General features: G+C 48.1%; 1 protein-coding gene across 2 annotated transcripts in view; it reads right to left on the bottom strand.

Annotated features, from left to right (window-relative positions):
* Positions 1-24,611, bottom strand: part of Kiaa1549l (KIAA1549 like) — a 273,131-nt gene that overhangs the window by 68,145 nt on the left and 180,375 nt on the right. For both annotated transcript variants that reach the window (XM_006975888.4, XM_015994802.3), the window contains exons 9-12: positions 20,627-20,778; positions 16,936-17,107; positions 7,754-7,917; positions 3,147-3,331 (exon numbers count right to left, since the gene is read on the bottom strand). In XM_006975888.4, the coding sequence (XP_006975950.1) occupies positions 3,147-3,331; positions 7,754-7,917; positions 16,936-17,107; positions 20,627-20,778 (673 nt within the window). The remainder of the gene's footprint in view (positions 1-3,146; positions 3,332-7,753; positions 7,918-16,935; positions 17,108-20,626; positions 20,779-24,611) is intronic.

Below are 24,611 nucleotides of genomic sequence, written 5' to 3' on the forward strand. Positions count from 1 at the left end.
TTTTCTATGAGCAAAGCTCTTGAAGCAACTGAGGATGGTGACTGATGTTAACGTCAGACCTCCACATGCGCATGCACACCCACACCTGTGCCTACACATGTGTGAACACTCATACAAACACTTGCACAACACCTACACATGAAAATGGAAAAAGGCAAAAGAGAAAGGAAAATAAGCAGAGTTCTTTGACTGGCATTAGAAGGACTGTAAAAATGCGTCAGGTGAAAGTCTGCCCCCCAGACACTTGAGACACGGAGATTAATGATCCACATGGGGTCCCTTCTCCCCAATTACTTTGTCTCTTGGCTCCTTGTCTTGTCTCACCCTTGTTTGCATCTCCACTCTGCCTCGGTGACTGGCTCATCGCCTGCCTCTCTACGCACTGCACTGCTTCCAAGGCTTCCTTCCTGGAGCTCTTCCTTTGTCTGTCTCTCCCTCCTAGACAAATCTTTCCTGTCTCCTAGGAAAACAGAACTCCACCAACTCCCATAACTGTAGCTCCACTCCGAGCCCCTCCTGCAAACTCCAGACTCACACGATTCATGATTCTCAGCCCTTTCATTTGTGAACCCCCTGGTGACAGATCAGCTGCTCCCCTTCCAGCCCTCACTAACACAAACGCATGGCAAATGCTCTTCGCTCATCTCCAAATCCTACGGCAGCCTGTCACCGGTTTCCTCCACAGCATTTCTTAACAGTCCAGCCGCTCCCCATGGATGGCACTCACCATCCATGCCTCTGTCTCCTAGCGGTGCCTCCTGAGGTTTCCTTCTCCCATGAACCCCTCGTCTGTTTTCCACACAGAGCCAGCCTTTAATCCATCCCAGCATATCATTCCTCTTTTCAAGCCCCCCATGACTTCTGATCTTCATCTACACTATGAACCCCAGTCTGACTTTGGTCTCTAATACCCGACACACCAGCCACAGGCAGCTCCCCTGATTCATCTGCTGCTGCTTCCTTCCGAGTACACACCAGCCTTCCTGACCGCATCGCTTTGCTTCAGGCATGCCAAGAACTCCGCGCCTCGGGACTTAGCACATACTGCTCCATCTCCTTGGAACTTTCCTGCACTAGCAAGCCTCCCCATGGCTGACATATCATGAGATACCTCCCCATGGCTGACATATCATTTCAATGGTATCTTTTTCTCATGACACGAATTGGTAAGGTCTTCCCCGATTTTCTATCTAAAACGCCCTCCCTCTCTACTCCACTCCAGATGGTAACTTCCACATGAATAGAAAGTTTGTCTTGTTCCCTGGGATAGCTCCAGAGCTTGGTAGATAGCAAATAGGCAATACATCTCTGTTAAATAAAGAGAATGAGAAGAGATGGTTGCTTTAGCTAAGGAATGGGGCCGGCCACTGGCTTCACTACCTCTTTACATGGCCATTCCAAAACCTTTGTAATGACTCTCCCGGCCTCTGCCTAATCTTTCCTATCTATCATCTATGTCACCTTGAGGTTGTTTCTAAAGTACAGGCTGGATGCCACTGCTCCTTGGAAGAGTTCTCAGTAGCTTCTCATGGCCTGTAGAATCAGGTCAGTCTCCTAAGCCTGGCAGTCAAGGCCATCCAAAATTTGAATCCATCTTCTGTTCTCATAGTTTACTGTGTCCTGACCACTGTGAAGACTGAACTTCAGGGAAACGCTGTGTGCAGAAGCCCAAACTCATCTCTTTTCTCTCCCCACATACAGACGATGCCTTCACCCATCCCACCTACTCCGACCCTTCACCCTCGGAGGTTCAGTGGAAAGGCCTGCTGTGTGACAAATGCCTGGATGGCACCGTGGGTCTCTGTTGTCTCTGCTCTCTGCCACTGTGCTTTCCTCAGACCCCACTGTGGGTACCTCAAATTGTCATGCTTGCTCTTCCATCATTAATCTCCATGTCTCGCCCATCCCAGAATTCTTAGGGGGGGGGGAGTAGAAATCAACCTGACACATTTTTACAGTCCTTCAATGCCAGTCAAAGAGCTCTGGTTGTTTTTCCTTTTTATTTCTTCTTTTTCCATTTTTATGTGTATGAGTGTTCAAATGTGTGTAGGCACAGGTGTGGGTGTGCATGTGTATATGGAGGTCTGAAGTTAATGTCAGACACCACCCTCTGTTTTAAGGTGTGTTATTTTTGTTTATGTTGCATGTTTTTAGCTCTATGAAGCTGTGTCACTGTGCCTGTGTAAAACATCTGATGGTCTAATAAAGAGCTGAACAGCCAGTGTCGATTCAGGAGAAAGGATAGGCAGGGCTGGCAGGCAGAGAGAATACATAGAAGGAGAAATCTGGGAGCCAGAAAAAAGGAAGAGCCAGAGAAGGAGGAGGACTCCAGGGGCCAGCCACCTAGCTACACAACAAGCCTCAGAGTAAGAGTAAGATTTACAGAAGTAAGAGAAAAGGAGAAGCCCAGAGGCAAAAGGTAAACAGGATAATTTAAGTTAAGGAAAGCTGCCGGGCGGTGGTGGCGCACGCCTTTAATCCCAGCACTCGGGAGGCAGAGCCAGGCGGATCTCTGTGAGTTCGAGGCCAGCCTGGGCTACCAAGTGAGCTCCAGGAAAGGCGCAAAGCTACACAGAGAAACCCTGTCTCGAAAAACCAAAAAAAGTTAAGGAAAGCTGGCAAGAAACAAGCCAAGCTAAGGCCGGGTATTTGTAATTATGAATAAGCCTCCATGTGTGATTTATTTGGGAGCGGGGTGGTAGGCCCCCCAAAGAGCAAAAACAAACAATAACTATCCTCATTTTTTTCAAAGAGATTTGCTCATCGTAAAAACTCAGCATGTGATTCAGGTGAAAGGGTAGCTTTAGGAGACACTGCTGGTAAAACACAACTATTATGAATCAAAGGCGCCTATTTAAGAGGAGTTAACAATGTGACGTCAGAGCCAAATTTGTTATCATAAATAGAAGGGCTACCTCTCCAGTGTTGTGGCTGATCAACCAAGAGTTCTCACAAGCGTGGCTTGTGTGGAGCAGGCATTATGATCCCTATCTTCTCTCTTACTCTCCATTTCAATATTCAAAGTGAGCATGGGAGCCGGGGGTGGGGGGTGTTTAAAGAGAACAGTGGAACTCACTTGAGGACCACAGCACTCGCCGTCAGTTATTTCTCTTGCTGACAAGAGGGTGAAGCTGGCCCATGCCTACCTCTTTCTGGTTTCAGTGGACTTAGCCGTCTTGATGGTGCTCCCATCCTGAGCTGTTTCTCGTTCCTGAGGAGTATCTCTGACAGGTATGGGGAGGACCACCGTTTCCTGTGTCACAGGGATGACCTCCTCATCTGCCCCTTGCTGGCCCAGATGCTGCTTGGCGTAGTCAAAGCCTTGCACGGGCTGTGAGGAGGAAGAAAGTTTGAAGTCATACGTCTAGAGAGGTGTCCCCAGTGACAGCTTTGAGAAGAGACAGACAGTAAAACACATGCGATGGGCCGACCATCTTATCTGAGCATTGTTTGCTGTGCATGGCCTGGTTTCTGCCTGACAACGTGGGCTCATCTGTGAGTGATGAGGAGTCTCCAGTAGCTAAGACTTCCCAAGAACCCAGTGATGGGACAAGGCGGCTCGGTTCTGTTGTCACGCTATGCCTACTGCTCTCTAGTTGACCCCTCATCCTTTACACTTTTTATCCACTGGATACCTCTGAAGTCTGGGTCATTTATGAGTATGTGAAAATGGAGACATTAAGAAATGACAGCTTCCAAGGTAGCCATTGTTAGTAAGTTAATTATTAAAATAATCTACACAAGTGTTTGGTGTGGTACACAAAGCATTGATTTCTCTTTTTGAAAGATGAAAGCAAGGTAAACATTAGTCTTCATGTTGTAGGAAAAAATACAAAAGCTCAGAGAGCATCAGTGAATGCCCAAGAGAACACAGCTAAGTAATAAAAATGGAAGCCCAGGTCTTGGCTTTTCTGACTCTCAGGACAATGGGCTCAACCTTCAGAAAGTTGCCTGACATTGATCAGTTGCCCATCTGACACACATTGGTAACTTCCAACCTCAATAATACAGTATTACTCTAGTGAGTTTCATACGTTTACCAAATCAAAATAATAATTTCTACACTGGGGACATACAGTTCAGTGGTAGAGCACTTTCCTTCCATGCACAAGGGACTAGATTCAATCCCTAGAACCACCACCATCATCACTAGTGGTACTACTAGTAGTAGTAGTAATCGCCAACAATTTTTTTTTTTGAGACAGGGTTTCTCTGTGTAGCATTGCACCTTTCCTGGATCTCGCTCTGTAGACCAGGCTGACCTCAAACTCACAAAGATCCGCCTGCCTCTGCCTCCCGAGTGCTGAGATTAAAGGCGTGCACCACCACCACCCAGCCTCTCCAACAATTTTTAAAGGCGAACAGTTATATTACTTTTTAAGACAAAAGTACACGAAACAATAAAAGTCAATTTATATGTGACATTTTTCGTAGACCTGGCAGAGCATAAAGCAATTTGCATACCTCAATTCACTTCATCTTTACAGCTGCCTACCCATAAACAGTGCTACTATCCCCATTTGACAGATGGGGCACTTGAGGCACGAGGAGGTAATACAGCTGTGCTGAGATCATATAGGCAGTATGTGGGAAGGAGGGAAACAGTGGCTGTTCGCAGGGGAAGAGTGGCCTGTCCCAAGCAGTCTGTGCTAGCCACCGAAAGCCAGGCCTAGCCTGCATCTGGGTGGGCTCTAGCAATTTTCTTCTAAAGATGCATGTCCCCACTACGTTCTCTTTAGATGAAGGGAGAGCTGGCTGCGAATTCATTGGCAAAGAACAAAGAGGGGGTGACCAGGAAGAAAGGAGGTAAGCAAAGCCACGCTACCATGTTCTCAGAGCTCTCCCTGCAGAAACCTCGCTGACAATAGCGACAGGGTGTGTCTGTGTGCCTTGTCTCGGAGGAGGGTGTACAGTCCTCACTGGCCTTCTTTGCTTAGCATGCGAAGTATGTTACTGAGTCTTAGGACGGGTCCCCAGGATCTCCTCTGGCTCTGCAGCGTGCATTCTAAGGATGCCGCAATGTCCCCGGGGCTGTCTGCCCTGGCTACCGATTGGTGGCCTTGGCTAATTTTCCTATCGTGCCGTGCCCCTTGGCATTCACTGAATTCTGCTCACACTTCCCATGCAGCAGCCTCTCAAACACTGCAGTGTCCCTGACTCTCCCCAGCAGGGCTGCAGCGCCAGGCTGTTCCACTCTGCTGGTTTCCTGCAACAAAGGGGGCTCTGGGAATTGAAGAGCCTCACACACCCTCACTGTGGGAGAGACAACCCGCTGAACCGCACACAGGCGCTCGCAGCCGGCTCACGGCTCATAGGTCGGCTTGATTTTCAGCACCAGGTAAGGATCCCAAGAAGCACAGTGCCTGGGGAAGGCGGCACACGGGAGGAGCCACCAATGTTTCATCCGCTCTAGCTCCACAGAGCTTTCGAGCCAGGAGCGATGCTGCTCATCTCGGCAGATGAATGAAGATTTTGGTTTAACTCAGAGCTTCCCTTTCCAACTCCAGTATGGCGTGTTTTGCATTCCTGGACTCGGCTGTGATTCTGATAATTACTTGTTATGTCTAAAAAGACTCACGTCGTAAGCAAGCTTAGATGAAAATGAAACATTCTGTCTTGGAGCAGTCTCGTTTTTCACAGCTCGACAATTCCCAGGGTACCTCCCCCCCCAACACCCCACCGTGTCTGGGAAGCAGGTGCCTTATGTCAACAGACACAGAACAACATTCTTTGGGGGTTGGTGCCTCAGGAGACAAGACCGTCTAATCAGGCTCCAGCTTCCCCACAGAGGTATCTGCTTGCTGTGGAATAAAAGTACCTTTGATTTCTTATACTCAAGTGAGCTGTGCTCATGCCAACAGCCCAGCGTGACCCTCCAAGGACACACTCCATGGCTGACACAAATGGCAATGTGTAGGAAGTCAGAAGGAGCGGCAACTTGCTGTCCCATGTCTACATGGCCAGATGGAGTTTAGAGGTTCAGAGCTGGGAGCAGAAACCCCGCCAAGTCTCAGAGTGCGGGTGGGCGGGTGTATAATGTAGAGTGAGCTCTGAGAGGGCTTGGGAGGAGGCTCTGTTGCTAAAGTGCCTGCTGTACAAGCGTGAGTTTGGATCTCGAGAGCCTGTGTAAAAGCTGGGTGTGGTGGCACGTATCTGTAACCCTGGAGCTGGTAGGGGGCAGCAGAGACAGGCAGGGTCTGAAGCTCACTGGCCAGCCAGCCTGGGCCCATTCAGTGAGCTTCCGGTTCAGTAAGAGACTGTGAAACAATTAAGATGGCAGGTGAGAGAGGAAGACATCTCACCTGATAGAAACTTCTGGTCCCATCCATATCCACATCCTGCATGTGCATCCACACAAACAAGTACATACAACACACACACACACACACACACACACACACACACACACACACACATACACACACTCATGTGTGCACACACACACACACACACACACACACACACACACACACACACACACACACATACCCATGCACATAGATGCAGGCCTTAGTCTCCCCTCTGTTTGTGGTATGACTGGACAAGTCCCTATGTCTCTCTCCCAGATTTCTTGGCAGTTAAGTGAGAATAATGAAACCTGCCCTAACTGTGACCTACCTCCCAGGACAGCTGTGGAGAACAAATGAGGTGACGGACCTAGAAGAGGCAGCAGAGTGTAAGGCGTTATTTAAACACCGGGTGTTACAGATTGGACATTTACCACAGGGACTATCACAAAGGCAGCTACGTGACTGGAAAATTAGCTTCAGAATGCCTTCCATCTTCAGTCCACCACCCTCCTGGTCACCAGAGGTGGTTGGGGGAGAGACATCCAGGAGACAGAGGAAGGACAGGGCTCTAGGCCAGGTGCTCTTGGAGCTACTGAATTGGTATCTGGTAGTTTCCAGCCTAACCGATAGCTGGTCCATCACGACAGCGGCAGAGCAGAGTCATCAGTGGGACAGGGAAACTTCTAGACGTCTGTGTGCCCAAAGAGGTTTCATGTAGGAGCCAAGAGACCTTGTCTTGGTCAGCCTGGGCCACTACAACAAATACCATTCGTCAAGGGGCTTAGAAAAGGCAGGTATAGTTCTGAGGCTGGAAGGCTGAGGTTAGGGTGCCAGTACGCTGGGCTTCAGTGAGGGCTCACTGCGGGGCTGGGCACCGCCCACTTCTTGTGTGTGCATGTGGTGGAGGAGGCCAGCGTCCCCTGCAGCTTATTTCAAAAGGGCACTAATCTCACTCCTGGGAGCCCCACCTTCTTGGCCCTGACATCTTCCCAAGATAACCTTCCCATCGGAGGCTGGGATGTTCAGACAGCTGCGGGCTTACTTAGTCTCACCATCAGTTCCGCTGCTAACTACCCATGTAACCAGGAGGGAGTGGAAGGAGTTGCTTTCTGCTGTCCAAGGAGGGGGGGCCCAATTATTAAAGGTATCTAAGGTCTTTTCACGTCTTTCTTGCTGCTGGTTGTCGGTGCCTCAGTTTCTCTGTCTGTAAAATAATGGCCATTCCCTGAGAGGATATGGTGATGATGAGAGATGCCCCGTGTGTCAACTACTTGAAAGTGTTTGTGGGAGAGAGTGGGCAGCAGAGAAGCATGTGTCACCCGCTGATTATGACAGAAAGGGTCTCCGTTCGGAATGAGGGTGTGTGCTATGTTTCTGAAGGTACGTGATGACCTTAGAAGCCCAGGAGAAAGGCAGGTGGAGCCTCTAGGCAGACTCCTGGCCCTCCCCGTGCCCACGTGTACCTTTGCTCTCTGAGGCAGGTTTATCATGGTTTCCGGCTTGAAGTCACTCTTGTTCTTCCTACAGAGCACAGCAGTGATGATGATGATGATGACGGTGACCACGGCGATGGGCGCCAGCACTGCGGCGATGATCCACAGGTTGTTGGGTGGGTTCTTCACCACGGCTGTGGGAAAGAGCCAGTGAGAAGAAGCACGTGACAAGGGGTCCTCCGTAGGGGAAAGCCACCCAAATGGAACTCCCAACCCCAAATCAGAAGACAGGGAGAGGTGGACATCAAAAGCCTCGGCCACCGCAGCTGTGTGACCTTGGGCAAGTTGCTCAAGCTCTCTGAGTCTCAGTTTCCTGGACTGTAAAATGAGAGCATCACTTTGTAGTGCTTTAGTGTGGCTCCTGACAGATGCTCACTTGACAGCAGCCTCCACTGTTCCCAAGAGCACAAAGAGAAACACCAGTTAGTGTCCATTCTCCTTGCTGGTGATAGTCAAAAGAAAAAAAGGAGAAAAACATGAGGATTAGAAGTACATGTTGGAGGGGCTGCAGAGATAGCTTACTGGGTAAGAGCTTTTTCCTGAAAGCATGAGGACCTGAGTTCAAGTCCCCAGCACCCACGTAGAAATCTGGGCATGGTTATGTGCGCCTGCACCGAGGGGGTTGTCAGAAACAAGCAAACCTCAGGAGTCCACTGGCTAGCCAGACTAGCTGACATGGCAAGTTCCCAGCAGCACACAAACACAAACAAAAGACATGTATGTTGGAGTCAGGAGGCAAGAGCCAGCAAGAGATGACTCCAACTATAGCAGTGAAATCACCCTGTGAGTGAGCAGTGAATAAAATGTAACCTGAGCAGATGGATCTCCCTCGGAACGGAACGTGTCTGAGAAGCTTAGAAATGCCTCGGACTAACCACAAGGACCAGACTGCTGTCAGCAGTGGGATAAGTTACAAGAACAGCAGGTGCCTTCAGGGGGCGGGGCAGGAACGTAACCCCAAAGGGATGATGGGAGCTGGCCACGCTGCTCTGCACCATGATAATGACTGGGTTCATACAGCTGTGAGCATTTGTCAAAACTCTTCAGATGGCACATTTACGATCTGTACATCCTCACTGTGTGTACGTTTTATTGCAGCGTCACAAGCGGATGGTAAATTCTGGTTAGTGATATGCACACCAACATGTTTAGGGTTGACCTCTGCAAATGTATTTCACTTGAAATACACAGGGCAGGGGCAGAGAAGAGATAAACCAATACATGATAGAAAGAAAGAAAGAAAGAAAGAAAGAAAGAAAGAAAGAAAGAAAGAAGGAAGGAAGGAAGGAAGGAAGGAAGGAAGGAAGGAAGGAAGGAAGGAAGGAAGGAAGGAAAGAAAGAAAGAAAGAAAGAAAGAAAGAAAGAAAGAAAGAAAGAAAGAAAGAAAGAAAGAAAGAAAGAAAGAAAGAAAGGGAAGAAAGAAAGAAAGAATAGTAAGGCACTAACTGTGGGTCCTGGAAGGGTGGGTGCATGGTTATTTACTGCATAAATCTTTCAACTTGTTAAGTTGGGTTAGGAAAATGTGGGAAAGAGGAAAGGCCTTTAATGTGAGGTGAGTGAGCCTCTCAGGATTACAGGATTATACACAGGGATTTTTAGGGAACGCTTCAGTCAAGTCAAAGGGGTCAATTTCAGAAGTAAAACAGGAGTCCGAGGAGAAGCCTGTGGGAGGAGTCACAGGAAGGAAGGGATGCCTGCAGTGATCTAGAGAGGAACTGAGACCAAGGGGGACGTGGCTTGGTAGGGAGCATGCCCTGAATGCAGGGGTTGGGTCTGGGTGTCAGGCTATTAGGCTTAGCTAACTGCTGTCTCTAAGGCCAGAGGGTAGAGGACAACTTCTAATGGGTAGTTGGTTCTCCCCCTCCACCAGGTGGATCCTGGAAATCAAACTCAGATCAGGCTTGGGCAGCCAGCTCTGTTATACACTAACTCATCACATTGGCCCCCAGACCACAGCTCTTGATTCTCTCCCTCCCTGATCCGTTCTCCCTGAGACATTTTCCTCTCCATTCCTGCTCTACAGCTAGGCCGGCCATCACCTCACCATCAGTGTGGACTCTCTTCTGCATACCTAGCATCCTGCACACGAATCCATGACCAGTTCTTCCAGACTCTGCCTTCCCAAAAGCTCCTGGGTGGTGTCTCTGTACCAGGCCTCTGGTCACAGCAGCAAGGCTCTAAAACACATGTCAGCATGGGCATTTGCTCACCTTGTCACTCCTCTACTGTGCGTGTGCGCATGTGCACACATGTGAATCACAGGGGTGTCCTCAGGACCTAACACGGGGCCTTCCATATAAGGAGTGCTTCACTAGAAGCTCAAGGCTTGAGAACATACAATGCTATTATACCTGTTGCAATGAGACCAAGCTAGAAAGAAAATCCCAATCTCTATGGTAATTCTAGTCCATATTTTAAATTAGTTTACCTAAAGTCTACTTTATATTTTGGTCTCTTCCATGTTTTGTTAGCATGAGTCTTCCTAACTCTGCTGAACTCTATAGGCTGCTTGGCCCTCGAAGCTGAGGACTGAGACCCTGCAATACAAAAGCCCCACTGGTAAGCGCCACATGGGGACAATCTGTCTGAGGAGCCAGCTGGCCTCCCTCTTACCTCAATCACCTCGACTTCAGCTGGTCCCTTGTTAGCCAAGTTCTGCCTGTTATCTGGCTGCCCTTGGGCTCCGAATCCTATTAGTATAGAAGAATTTCTCTTTCCACGGTTTGTATCAATCAGTGATTAATCACGTTATTAACTTCTGAAAACAGCTCATTAGATAATGTGCCTCTGTTGACATTGCATTTAATTACCACTGCTCTTAGTAGCTTGTATTTATACGTGAGTTCTGTGCCATTAACATTTTCTAAAGCCCAGAGCTTCTGTGGAAACTATCACTAATGCCTTCTTCAGGTTAGGCTATTTTATCCTGATGCAGATCAGGATCTCCAACTCATCACCTGATGGAGACACACATGTGGTGTATGAGAATATATTTTAAATGCATACATATTTTTCAATATATACATACATAGCAAATGCATACATATGTATATAATTAGTGAGCACGGAATAGTTATGTACTCTAATTTGATTTAGTTTTATTGTTTAGGTGAATGACTTTCTTTTTGGTGCAGTATGTAAAATTCCTTCACCTCTATTTAAATGGGGAAGAGAACAGATTTATCTTATGCACATTAATAAATTCCTTTAGCGGTCAAAATGATATTAGAGCTAGGTCAATTGGAGTCATCCAAATCCAATGTATTCATTGGCATGTGATCTGAAAGTATGAGGCCATGGTCAGGGTGAAAAGGCCTGAGTGGTCATTTAAATTGCAAGAGGTTCAGTAGAGGACAGAGGGGGAGAAAAAAGCTCCGAGTACCTCCTCAGCATCAGACACAATGGCACAGCCTTTGCCTGCATCCTGTTCTCATCCTGGTTCACAGGTGAGGAAACCGAGGACCAAGGTGATGCGAAAGGTCATCTCCCTAAAACCACTCTGAAATGGGTCCATTCTGAGCTATCACACATGCGTGGAAGTGTGAGCCTCCATCTCTATGAATGCTTGAGCTCACACTTCCATAAGCATTTGCCAGGAGGATGCAAACAGTGTAAACATGGACAAAGTGGGTCTCCCCTGGACAGACGCTAAAGGGAGAAGGACCTAGCTCTGTTTCAAGCTGCTTCTCTCAAATTTTGGAGTCTGTAGCTTGGTGAGTAGATGCAGGGGTGACTCCCCCCAGGGCTCCACCGAGTGGTGAGTGTTCAGTCTGGGTTGCTTTCCTGCCCAAACACTCCCACGGCTTCTCCTCCACTCAGGACCCTCTCCTGCACCTTAGACCTAACCACTCCCGCTCCTCCTTCTTGTGGACCTCCTCGCTCAGCCTCACACACTCCTCTGTCTGGACTCAGGTCCTAGATGGCTTCGGGAATCTTTCTGTTCCCTCCCACCTCCCATTTCTGGCTATTCACTGATCCTCTTCATGGCCCCCAGCAGCTCGAATCACAACTTCATCTCCTCAGTATCAACAACCTTTCCTGTGTACGTTTTCTCCATGGCATTACCACCATCTAGCATAGTATTTATTTGGCTTATTTAACCTGCCCACTCAGGACAAGGATGGTGAGTAGTGAGTACACTCTCAAGGCTGAATCATTAGACAGGAAAGGTGTGGTGATATTTTGTTTGTGCTCTAACAAATAAAGCTTGCCTGGAGATCAGAGTACAGAGCGAACCACTAGAGGCCAGGCAGTGGTGACACACACCTTTAATCCCAGCACTTGGGATCTCATGCTTTGATTCCAGTACTTGGGAGGCACACACCTGTAATCTCAGCACTTGGGAAAAGAAAATAGGAAGCAATATGGCTGGGCAGAGAGGAAGTGATAAGGCTGGGTGGATACAGGGCTCACCTCTTTTCAGTCTGAGGATTCTGTAGAGGTAAGGGGTCTCTCTAGTGGCTGCTCCTTTACTTCTCTGATCTTTCAGCATTTGTCCGGATATCTGACTCTGGGTTTTGATTATTAAGACCAATTAGAATTCATGCTATAGATGGGGAAAGAAGACTGTGTGGCAAGAAGAACAGCCTGGCCAGTGGGTTAGTATTTTGACAAACTTAATACAAACTATGGTCATCTGGGAATAAGGAACTTCAATTGAGAAAAAAACTGTCCCCATCAGATTGGCCTGCAGGAATGTCTGTGGGACATTTTCTTGACTAATGATTGATGTGGGAGGGTCCAGTCAAATGTGGGTTGTGCCACCTCTGGGCAGGTGGTCCTGGGTGGTATAAGGAAGAAAACTAAGCAACCCACGGAGAGCAAGCCAGTAAGCGGGGTTCCTCCAGGATTTCTGCTTCAGCTGCCCTGACTTCCCTCAATGGAGGACTATGACATGGACGTGAAAAATGAAATAAATCTTTTCCTCTCCAAGTTACTCTTGGTTATAGCGTTTTCATCACAGAAAGCAAACCAGGATACCAGGAGGCCAGGCTACAAAGAGACCTGAGTGGGTGCTGAGCAGGAGCTACTGTGGAGAGCCATTTCCAGGAATGTGCACTTCATTCTATAGATGATGGAGAGATGATAATTATTTTTTATGGAGTTTATGTAAGAGCAGAACCCAAATTTGATTACAGCGATTCCAATGGCAGCGTGGAAGACACACAACTGTACACATCCCGGTGAGGATGGGGAAGCAGGCGACTGCTGTAGCTGAAGCAGGCGAGAACACAGGAATGGAGAATGGCTTTGATGTGGTCGTTATTGAAGAGACCCGAAAGCGTCAGTGAACTGGAGACAGGAAGTGAAGGCAAGGGGTCAGAGTGAGATGGCTCTGGGAGTGGGCAGGAGAGGTGCATCCTGAGTCCGATCCCCTTGTCCTTCCTCAGCTCCTAGACCGGTTTCCAGAAGGCTCCACACATCTGACCCGATGTGAACTCCTTTTCTTTGCCCTTCTCTTAGTTCCTTCCATTGTCCCCGCCAACCATTGTCAGCAAAGTCCTCTTGGCTGCACCCCCTTCCCTTGGTGTGAGCTCACTTCCGGCAGTCACCGAGGACAGTTCTTTTCATCCCTTCCCTTGTACCACAGGTCTGGAGCGGAAAGGAAGTCCCAGAACAAAGAGACTAAAAGGAGCATACAGCTATGACCGAGAAATGATGGAGAGGAAGGGCCAGTGAGCCAGGTTGCAAAGAGTGCCCAGTGAATGGTGTCCTGGGGGCATCTAGAGAGGGCGGCAGGACGATCTAGGACATGTATGTATGGTGTAGACGTAGATGAGTGTTCATGCCCACATATGCATGGAGGCCAGAGGAGGATGTTAGCTATCCTTCACCATTACACTTTGCCTTATTGCCTTGAGGTAGGGTCTCTTACTAAACCTAGAGCTACACTGGGGGCTAGCAAGCCCCAGTAAGCCGCCTGTTTCTACCCTCAACAAAACTGGGGTTATTGGTGCACATAGCCACACGTGGCTTTGTATGTGAATGTTGGGGATTTGAACTCAGACCCCCATTTTTTTTACCCACTGGGCCGTCTCCCCTGCACTGGACCTGGGGTTTCAGAAGAGGAGAAGGGATTACCTGGGCACAGCAGGGGAAACAAGGATGGGGATGCCTTGGCAGCCTGCTGTGCTGGGCTAACCAGTTGGCTCGGCTTAAAGCCGTCTCCAGCCTTAAGCTCAGCCGTCAACTTCATGATGCCCCAAGAGAACAGAACCAGTCAGCATGCATCCTTGGGCTTCAGTGACCAAATGCACCCTAGTACTGTTCTCTTTCTCTCTATAATGGGAAGGTCCATGCAGGCTCTCTCCACATGTCCACTAGGCCCCATTTCCCTGATTACTTGAGGATTCTGCCTCAGACAAGTCTCACTCCCTTTTTGACAGCATCCCCACAGATAACCACTCACCCAGTGTCTCAGTGTGCCCCACACAACTGTGCCCCACACAATGTGCCCCACACAACTGTGCCCCACACAACAACTGTTCTACTCTTCTTCCCTTTTTGTCACGATTGTGCCATCATGATCCTCTTCTTATCAGCCTTTCCAGAGCCACTACCAGATGGGTCACCAACACTCTCCATCTCTGCCAACCTCCATCTGATCGCACTGCCTCTTGGGATCTAAACAAGCATAACCACCCACCCTTTCCATGAGAGTTGCCTGTGCCCTTCCCCTCTGGAGCGGAAGTGCCAGGCAGTTGTGAGTTTCTCGGTGTGGGTGCTGGGAACTGAACTTGCGTCCTCTGCAAGAGCGGTCAGTGCTCTAAACCTGAGCCATCTCTCCAATCTCTCCACTTGCTTTCTGAGCCCCACTGTCCCCTGGATCTCCTGCCAGCCCCTTGCCGTTCCTCAGGATCCTCTGTTGGCTCTGCTCTTCCACACATGGACTTCACGGAAGTCTCACAGTCTTCACTCCTGCTCAGTTGCTCTCCCATTCATTGTCACCTGCACCCTTAGCTCTGTATGTTGATGTTCCCAGCCTTCCTTCTCTTGACTTCCATGTGGTCCTCTAGCAGACATTTCAAACTTAACGTATAATTTCTGTAGGGGCCCACAGAGGCTCCATAGCATGACCTTATTCTATCTTGACTCAAGTTCAGAGAGTTTGAGCTTGTTTTGGCCTCCAAAGTTAAATAACAGGATCTTTTGCCAAAGGTGTGGTTGGTTACCAGATGTCTTGAGAATGAAGGAGGTGTTTACACTTGTTTGTACTTTGAACCATGATGTCATTGAGGGGAGAGGTCTTTTACACACACCCCCACACAGTTTGCTTTGGGTATAAAAAGGCCCTGAGAAATAAACTCAGGGTAACTGTGGTATTGACTCAGAGCCCTCCCGATGCTATTCTGGGTCTCTGCCTTTTTGTTTTACGTCTGCATCTCTATCTTTCGTATCTATTATTTCTTAATCCCTGCTCCTCCATTCAAGAATGTTCGATAGTCAGGAAGGACCCGACAAACTTCCGACTCCCTGATTCCCATTGCAGCCATGAAATCCATACCTGCTGCATCTCAACAAACGCAGAGCTAAAGCCAATACCCACAAGTCTCCCCCGATTCCCTCTGGTCTCCTCCTTCTTTTCCTGCCAGAAAAATCTATTGTTTAACCCCATCAGCTGTTGCTCAAAACCTTCTGAACGCATCCGGTTCTCCACACCTAGCATTGCCGCCTCCCTCCTTTCCCCATGATTTGTTCTTCAAGAGGGGTGGGGGAAAGAGACACATACACTGAGGACAGAACTTTGGGGGAACCTACACAGAAAAGACAAGCAAACACAGGAAGTAGTGACCAGAAACTGACAAGAACAGAGGCCCCGAAGAGAGAGAGGAGAAAGAGAAAAGGGAGAGACTCACAGTTGAAAGTGTCATGTCAAGAGCAAGGCTGCAGAGAATAGCTGTCCTCATTCCTCAGCACAGGTGTGTCTGTGAGGAGGTACCAGCCAAGCATGATATGTCTGTCACACAGTCATCCCCAGTGAAAGCAAGAGCACAAGGAGGAGAGGAAAGTCATGAGCCAGCTGTGGACCAAATGATGCTCTTTGGGGAGAGTGAACATCATCAAGAAAAACATGGGCACTGACCTTCCACGCCCTTCCATCGGACCCTCCACCTGTTTGGTTGTTTTTCCCCAGGCCACTTACACTACTTGTGTTCTAGGCACACCTGGTACATCTCCCCCGCATTTTTACTCCTGGTGTTTTTCTGGAACACACACCCTTCTCTTCCCTTCCCTTTAATGAGCTCTTCAAGTAAGACACAACTAAGAACAGGTCTGAAGTTGGAACTATCCAGATGGGTGTCTTAGCTAAGCGCTGGTTCTGTGATGGGTAAGCAGGCCATTCTACTTTTTCCGAGCCTGTTTCCCCTCCTGTAGTTTGGAGCTGAATAAACAGAGCCCTGTTAGAATGAGGGGTAAGTAAACAGAGCCTAGGAAGTGGCACAGTAGCCGCCATGGAGAGTGGATGGGTTTTAATACCCTTCTTCTGTCCCCTGGTTCCAGAGGACCTGTCAAAGCAAACCCTCCCTCTGAGGTACCAGTGTCCCGCTGCCAGCCTCCTGCATCAACAGCTCTGTCCCTCAGAGCCAGAAACCAGTCCTTCTCATGTCCTCCAGCACTAAGCATAGTTCAAAAAGAACTGAATGTTCACTGAATCAAATTATCTTTAATTCCCCCAGCACGTAAATATGATCTCAGCTGCAGTTATTTTCTGGAGCTAGATTATATTGGATTTGAGGAGGAAGAGGAGGTAGCACCTAGGGACAAAGGGACATTATCACCTACCATCATGTAGATATTGCAAACCGTATCACTTACCTAAAGCCTATTGCTTTAATAGAAAATATAGCCGGTTGATTTTTTGGGGGATGGGGGTGGTTGAGACAAGGTTTCTCATGTAGTTTTGGTGCCTGTCCTGGATCTCACTCTGTAGACCAGGCTGGCCTCAAACTCACAGAGATCCGCCTGGCTCTGCCTCCCAAGTGCTGGGATTAAAGGCGTGTACCACCCCCGCCCGGCCGCTGATTGATTTTCAAACCTCCCGGAACCAAACTTTGTTCGGCTGTAAGACCAGTGATAAGGGTTTGGAGGACCACCAGGATGCACAGAAAACAATTAATGCCATCAAAGCACTGAAGGAACAGAGTCCTTACGGTCGGCTTGTAGAAGGACAACGTGGTGCAGGGTCAAGGCCATCCGCTGGGAGTCGATCGTGCTCAGGATCTTGGCAGCCGCGGTCCCCAGCAGCGGCTTCCCGTTGTACAGTGTGTAGTACGTCAGCTCTGCTGGGTCCTTGGGTCCTGGCACTCGCTGCATCTTCACCATCTTTCAAAAAAAGAGGAGCAGGGTGTGGCCAGAGCATCCGGACAGGCCCCGCAGGCCTCTGGACCATCAGAAGGCTCACCGCATCCCGTCATTGCGGCCCGCTGTGCCCTAGCGGACCCACAGGCACAGGCTGGACACACCAGCCCCGTGACCCTCCCTAGAGCCAGAGTCTCGGGACACCGGCCTGTCATCCTGACTGGGAGGAGACAGTGGGGCTGGAAACATCTGGAAAGCAGTTTGAAGCCGGGCATGAAAACAGGTAAGAGCCACATTTCCCAGCCTCCACTGAGCTCTGGCCTCATTTGAAAATAGGACTCCATGATAATTCAGGGCACGCTAGGCTATCCCAAACAAGGTGCTTAATTTCAAAAAAATCTTCAATTGTCTGAAAGGGGAAAAAAGGTCTGTCTGCCTATAATTGAGGAGGCCTCTGATAGAAGCAGTACTCGGAAACTCAAACTTCTTTTCCTAATCAGCTACGTAGAGGGTTGCTTTTTTTTTTTTAACTACAAAAATTACATTCAGATGGGAAAGCATCAAGCAATGAAAAAATTAAAATAATGTGTAGCCCTTCCTCTGACACCAAAGAACTGTTATCATCCTGGAGCTCTAGTTCCTAATCTTCCTATTCTCTACACAAACCTTTTCTTTATTATCTTATAAAATCATCAAACTTGCTAACAAAAATCATGCCTCACATTTTTTATATGTATGTGTGCATGCACGCACACACATGTGACATGATGCATGTGTGGTCAGAGAACAAGTTGTAGGAATGGGTTCGCTCCTAGTATGTGGGTCCCGGGAATTGAACTCAGGGACTCAGGCTTGGTAGCAGGTGCCTTTACTTGCTGAGCCGTCTCAGAGGTCTGCAGCCCACCATTTCTACTTGCATTTTTAAATGACCCAGTATGTTTCAAAAGCAGAAACATTTCTCTCCACAGGGCATTCAAGTATCTGCCTCACAAGACTGCCTACCAAGCCCTTTATTGTTAGACATTTAGAGTGTGACTTTTAACTTTTGGCATTACAAATTGATAATCATATGATATGATATGTTTATGATAATCCTATGATATGGACATAGTGTTCTGTTGTATGTTTGCAGGCATGGTAAACATTGGACATTTAGGATTTTAACTTTTGGCTCTTAGAATTAGCAATTAAATGACAAACATTGTATTATAGTGTTTTCAGGATATACATTACAGATACTGGGTTTCATAGAATATAAAAAGATATTACAAAAATGTTTATAGTAAGTTCATTAACAACATCAAAACCCCTGAAAAATCCAAAAGTCAATAGTACTAAACTGAACAAATGAGTTATGGAAAGTCATAAATCATTTAGCAAGCACACTAATAGAATATAGAATACATTGAATAGAATATAATGAACAAGCTACACCAGTTCATATGAATGTGGATTACAAATTGCAGATTATAAAATTTAAAACAGGAAAAACAACGTGGCATATTTTTAAGGATCTACACATGGGGGTAAAATCTATACAGAAAATACAGGACTGAGTTAATACAAAATTCAGAACCATGCTCAACTTGGATAGCAAGAAATGGAATATAATTTTAAAAATCAATGGGGTATGTATGTGTGTGTGTGTGTGTGTTGCTCTTGCCTGTTTGCCTGTGTGGAGGTCAGAGGTCACCTTTAGGTATCTTCCTTCATCACCTTGGTTTTTGAGAGTGTCTTTCACTGAACCTGGACTCACTGATTTGGCTTTGCTAGCTGGCTAGCGGGCCCCCAGGATCCTCCTGTCTCTGCCCTTCCTGTCCTGGTGTTGAATGTGTGTGTGCCACCAAGATCCGCTTCGATGTGTGATCTGGGGATCCCAGCTCAGGTCCTCATGCCCTGCAGTCAGAACTCCCCTGGCTGAGCCATCTTCCCAGACACATCAACTACAGAAATAACTTGAAGTTCTAGCCATCTAAATCTCCATATTTATGAAGAGACATCCTCATTTATAAATGTCTCAACCCAGAAGAAAGCCCCCTGCGTGGAAAGATAATGGAAGCGCCGTTGTGTGGATTTGGGGAGGAGGCTTAGCATGTCACTCCTTGCCCTAGTGGGAGAAAGGAGGCGGGCAGTGTTTGAACAACCTGGCAGAGGTGAGTGATAATTCAAATATCTATTAACCTCACTCATTTCCAACTTGATAGCACTTCTTACCAAGATTTACCCACGTATGAGGGCAGAAGCAATCTATAGCATCGAGATTTGCAGAAAGAAAGAAACGCCACTTGCTTCCCTCTGACATGCTGTCTCTCTGCAGTCTCGGAGACGTGCAGAAGTGTTAGGGTCACAAGAAGCACTGGGCTTGTAAGATGGCCCGTTCTCTCCCATGGACTGATGCAAACCACTTCACAGCTGTGTGGTCACCAGTGACTTGCTTTCTGTCATTAGGAGAAGCATGGATTGTAGGGCTTACATGCAACAGACCTACAGAGGGGAAATCACAATCCTGTCTTGTGAAATGAACCATCCTTTTACCTAGGGATGGGCTGCCATGGAGCAAACTTTCAGAACCAAATTGACACCCAATAGGACAATGAGCACAATTCATGACTGTGCATAAGGAGACGTGAAGTGTCTACCAGGGCTGTGATGCAACTCATGCTGGGGGGGGGTGGGGGGAAAGGTGGACGACTTTCAAGAAGTCATGGCAATGTCATCTGCAGACACAATGTGCTAATGTCTGCAGACACATAGACAGCATGACACTGTGCATCTATGCAAACCTGGTCGGTTGTCAACCAGGAGTTCATAGGCCAGCAGAAGGCCATACTACTAGGAGGGCATCTGTAAAATGAGCTAGGTCAATTAGCATAGCATGGTAGAGATGGATTCTCAGTGATAATGGATGAAGTTAATCACATTTTTTGTGTGTCCTTCAATAGTTTTTTTTTTTAAGATTTATTTATTTATTTATTATGTGTACAGTGTTGTTTGTATGTATGCCTGAACACCAGAAGAGGGCACCATGTGGTTGCTGGGAATTGAACTCGGGACCTCTGGAAGAGCAGTCAGTGCTCTCAACCTCTGAGCTATCTCTCCAGCCCCCGAAATTAATCACATTTAGGCTGCATGGGTTGGTTCAAATATGCTAAGGACATTCCCACTCTAGGAGGAACTGGATAAGGTGTGGAGGGAGGTGTAGACAGCCCTCACAGGGACAGCTGCTGTCTTGACTACCTACATCCCTTAAAACTAATCCTGAGAGGCTTGTGCTGGGAGTTTCTTCGAGAGGTCCTGAGAGGAGAGTGAGAGGTGACTGGGGAACTTTTTGCTTCATGGATACCTACATGCATACAGACTCCTTTCCTGGTTATCTACTTACTGCTGAGGAAGGAAGACTGACCCTCTGCCTCGAAAACTTCAGAGGAATGTTGATCAAATGGCTTAAGTCAGTTGACAGCATGGATGAGGCACATGTAGTTGTTTCGTCTCAGAAAACACATCCCCCCCCAGTCATTAGAAAACCCCAGTGCACACGCCTACCTGCACAGTATAGCTTCCCAAGGTGGTGGCCCTTTTAAACCGCCGGCTCTGTTGCTGGGACATCATGAACAGTTGGGCTAGACGCTGCTCCATGACCCGGGCAAAGCTCTGGTTGTGCAGACCCACCAGCGAGTTGTCCACACCCTGGAGCACTGAGGATGCAGAAGGCAAAGGATATGCTGAGAGCCCAGACTCAGTATCTACACCACCACCTGCCCTGCATAACCAAGAAGGGCCACCATGCCCTGCTTACAGTGGGGCTTGGCCAGCCTCACCTACTTCTCCTCCAAGGCAGCTCATGAGTTAAGAATCTTTGCCTACTCTGTGTTACACATGTTGGAAAGGTTAGTGGCCTGCCTGAGACAGCACAGCGAGGAAGTAGCAGTCGGGTACGAACCCACGCTTGTATAACTCCAAAGCTTGTGTCTTTCTTCTGTAAGCTGCAACATCTCACACACGGCTGCATCGAACCCAAACTTTTACAGATGATACACCCTGCAAAGGGTCCACAGGGACACAGCCAAGCTTCAAGTGCAGCTAACTGGGGTTTGGCCTGGTTGTCACTGGCAAAACCCTAACTCAGGGTTTATTTTTCTTTCTCAACAGCTTGGTCAAGGATTCACAGAGCCATGCTGGAACTTGAATGCACACATTAGGGCAAACTATGCTGTTCAATATCTTTATCTCTCCCTACCTGATAGGATCCTTATTACCCCCAAAAGCTGCCCTGGGCCCATCATGTCCTCTCCCATTCAAGAATAAGACAACTTAATGGAAGGAGTGTACTCTCTCTCATTTCTGGCTCTTGTCAATTACAGGTCCTTCAGCGGGCCACTGGAATCCAGTCCTCTGCTAAAAGGAAGGGTACCTCACAGCAAGCACTGGGCTAATGGGCGCTAAGGATCAAACTGCATAAGGCAGTTTGGCCCTGTCTGTGGAAGGTACATGGGGTCCTTTCCTGGCCCTTGCCTCTCCTGCGTTAGATCTCAGCCGCCATTTCTGGGACAACAGGAGACACTGATGGTGGAGTTGCAAGCCCCTGCTGCTAGTGCACGGATGAGAGCTGTGATGAACACAGGGCCTCTCTAGAGCTCTCTATAGGGACAGTTGTCTGTTTTCATTGACGCCCAGAGTCCAACTCCATCCTTTGGGAAGCAGCTTCGCCCCAAGCATGCAAACAGTGCCTTCAGACACAGTCACACCCAAAATTCCAAGTGTTCAAATTGATTATTGGATTTTTTAAGCGATCAAAACTCAGAAGAGATGGGAATGGAATAAAAGAGTCTTCATTTAATAGATTTGGTTCTAACACAGTCCAGTCCAGGATCATGAATACCATCCATCCACCATGGTATAGAAACAGCCCCTTCTTGTGGTGGTATTGTGTTCCCCAAAATATTGTGCACCCTAATAAATTTATCTGGGGTCAGAGACAGAACAGCCACTAGATACAAAGGCTAGAAAATGGTGGCACTCACACCTTTAATCCTAACATTCCAGAGGTAGAAATCCTCTGGATCTCTGTGAGTTCAAGGCCACATTGGAAACAGCCAGGCATGGTGAGACACACGGCTTTAATTCCAGGGAGTGATAGCAAAAACAGAAAGATATGTAAGGTGAAGACCAGGAACTAGAAGCTTTTAGCTGGTTAAGATTTCAGGCTTTGGAGCAGCAGTTCAACTGAGATTCATTCTGGATGAGGATTCAGAGGCATCCAGTCTGAGGAAACACGATCAGCTGAGAAGTTGGTCAGGTGAGGTTAGCTGTGGCTTGTTCTGTCTCTTTGATCTTCCAGTGTTCACCCCAATACCTGGCCTCAGGTTTGATTTTATTAATAAGAACTTTTAAGATTCCTGCTACACCTCCTAAAGAGCATGCTGTCTCTGCAGCCGCTGATCAAGATGGATGTTGCATGCAGCCAGCACCAATGAGGGAATCTCACACAGAGCCAGACCGAGCCGTCAAAAATGAGACTCAGAGAATGACATTGATATGCGGATCAAGAAAGAAATAAAACCCACAGCTGGGTCTCTGCAATGACTTCTTTGAAGCCATCAATGCCAAATGATCCCCCTGGAGGGTATAAAGCATAGCTCTAGGGCCCTGGTGAGGGACTCTAGATGGTTTGCCCGCCAAGTCCCTGCAAACAGAGAGGAATGCTTCTATACTGCTCGGTCAGTGCTCCGCAGGCCCTCAGGGTCCCACAGGGGTTTCCTACCTCAGACAGGAGAGTCTGGTTCAAACACACCCCATGTAGTAAATATACAGGCCAGACCACTGAAATGCCTTCTAACTAATGGTCAAGAAGGAAAGAGCGGGCATCATAGATTGGTTTACAGGCATCTCGGTCATGACTCAAAGGCAGACACCAAGTAAAGGCAATAGGCAGCCTTCTAGGTAATGAAAATGCCCTAGCAGTTAATGGTTGTTTGTATTATGGACTTTCTCTAGGCCACAGAATTGGAAGTTTAAGATGCTTAAAATGCGACATTTTACTTTATCTGTGTTTTTAGTCCATTTCTCTTTAAAATGACAAGATGTCTCTGGGAAAGCACAGGAGAGCGTGGGAAGCCCTCAGAGCAGGACAGTGATGAACACCTAGATGGCTGGAGTTTGTACCGCTGCAGCTCTCCAGAAAGAGTGGGTTCTTCTTGGGGTCAGAAGCAGGGGTGTGAGCCTGAGTCATTGCTCCCCTTCCTGAGACAAGCCACGTAGTTTCTCAGGGCCTCAGTTCTCTACTGAGCTAACTACTGATTGCGAAGAAGAAATAATTCAGGAAACAATACTTTTAACACTGGTGCTATAGGACACCGCTGTGTGGAATCTGTTGCCATCACAAGGCCCCCTCTCCTCCCCCTTTGCTGGGTACACTCTTCAGAGGAAGAAATGGCATGGAAGGAAGGCATCTGTGCCTCTGCACATGGTCCCCTCCCTTCTCCCAAGGTCCACAGCACATTCTCCTTGACCCTGCCTGCCTTCTGGGAAGGCAGTGGAGGGGCCTGTACTCACATCTCCCACAGCGACACAGTAGCTCAGACCCCTCAGCACATCAGTCAGGGCCCTCGTAAACACCCAGTCTCAGCCAGTACAGACTCAGAGCAGAGGAGGCGTTCCAAGTCCCCTGCTGTGTTCAGAGGAGCGAGGTTAAAAAGTTCAAGACCGTGACACGCCCTTCTCGTTTTATTTATAATCACACTGGGCTCTAAGATCCATTAGCAGGCATGGTCAGCCTCCTGCACCTGAGCTAAAGTGTTTCATTTGCAGTTGAATCTCACACATTCAAACTCCGGGAATCTTCGTGCTCAGCTGGTGTCCTTCCTCCATTCTACAGGTGAGTGTGTGAAGCCCAGGGGACCCAGGGGGACCCAGGGACTGGCTCTAGGACACACTAGTAAGAAGTAGAGGTAAGAAGAGAAGGATGTCGCTCATTACTGGATCTCAGCCACCTCGTCTCTAGTGTGTGAAACAAAGGCAAATGTATAAATCGGAGACAGGCTCTATTAGTGACCAGTGGGCTGGCCGATTAGTCCAGGGCTAGCTGGTCAGTGAGTCCCGGGGAGCTGCCTGCCTCTGCCTCCTCTTTGATGTGGGCTCTGGGGAGTCTAAGTCAGGCCCTCATGCCTGCATGGCAAACACTGAACTGACTGAGCTATGTCTTCAAGCCCTAGTCACCAATGTCTGGGTATCTCTACCTTGCTTCATTTCTCTAAAACAAATTGCAAGATCTTCAGATGGCAGGACAGTCCATAGGTTTTCTGTAAAGGGAAGCTGCAGAGGCCATCCATTGCTGGTGATTTTCCATCAGAGGAGGAACCACCCTCTGCCAGAGGAGGAAATATACAAGATACTCCAGCTAAGTCCAGTTGAAAAACAGACAAAAGCACACAGAGTGTGTAGTAGAAACTCCAGAAAGGGGCAATTGCTACGAATTGAAAAGGACAGAGCTTGTGGTGATGGTCTGGGGGCCAAGGCCGAGTAAAGACCC

The sequence above is a fragment of the Peromyscus maniculatus genome, chromosome 4 (genome assembly GCF_049852395.1).
Source record: "Peromyscus maniculatus bairdii isolate BWxNUB_F1_BW_parent chromosome 4, HU_Pman_BW_mat_3.1, whole genome shotgun sequence".
In the NCBI taxonomy this organism is placed as follows: Eukaryota; Metazoa; Chordata; class Mammalia; order Rodentia; family Cricetidae; genus Peromyscus; species Peromyscus maniculatus.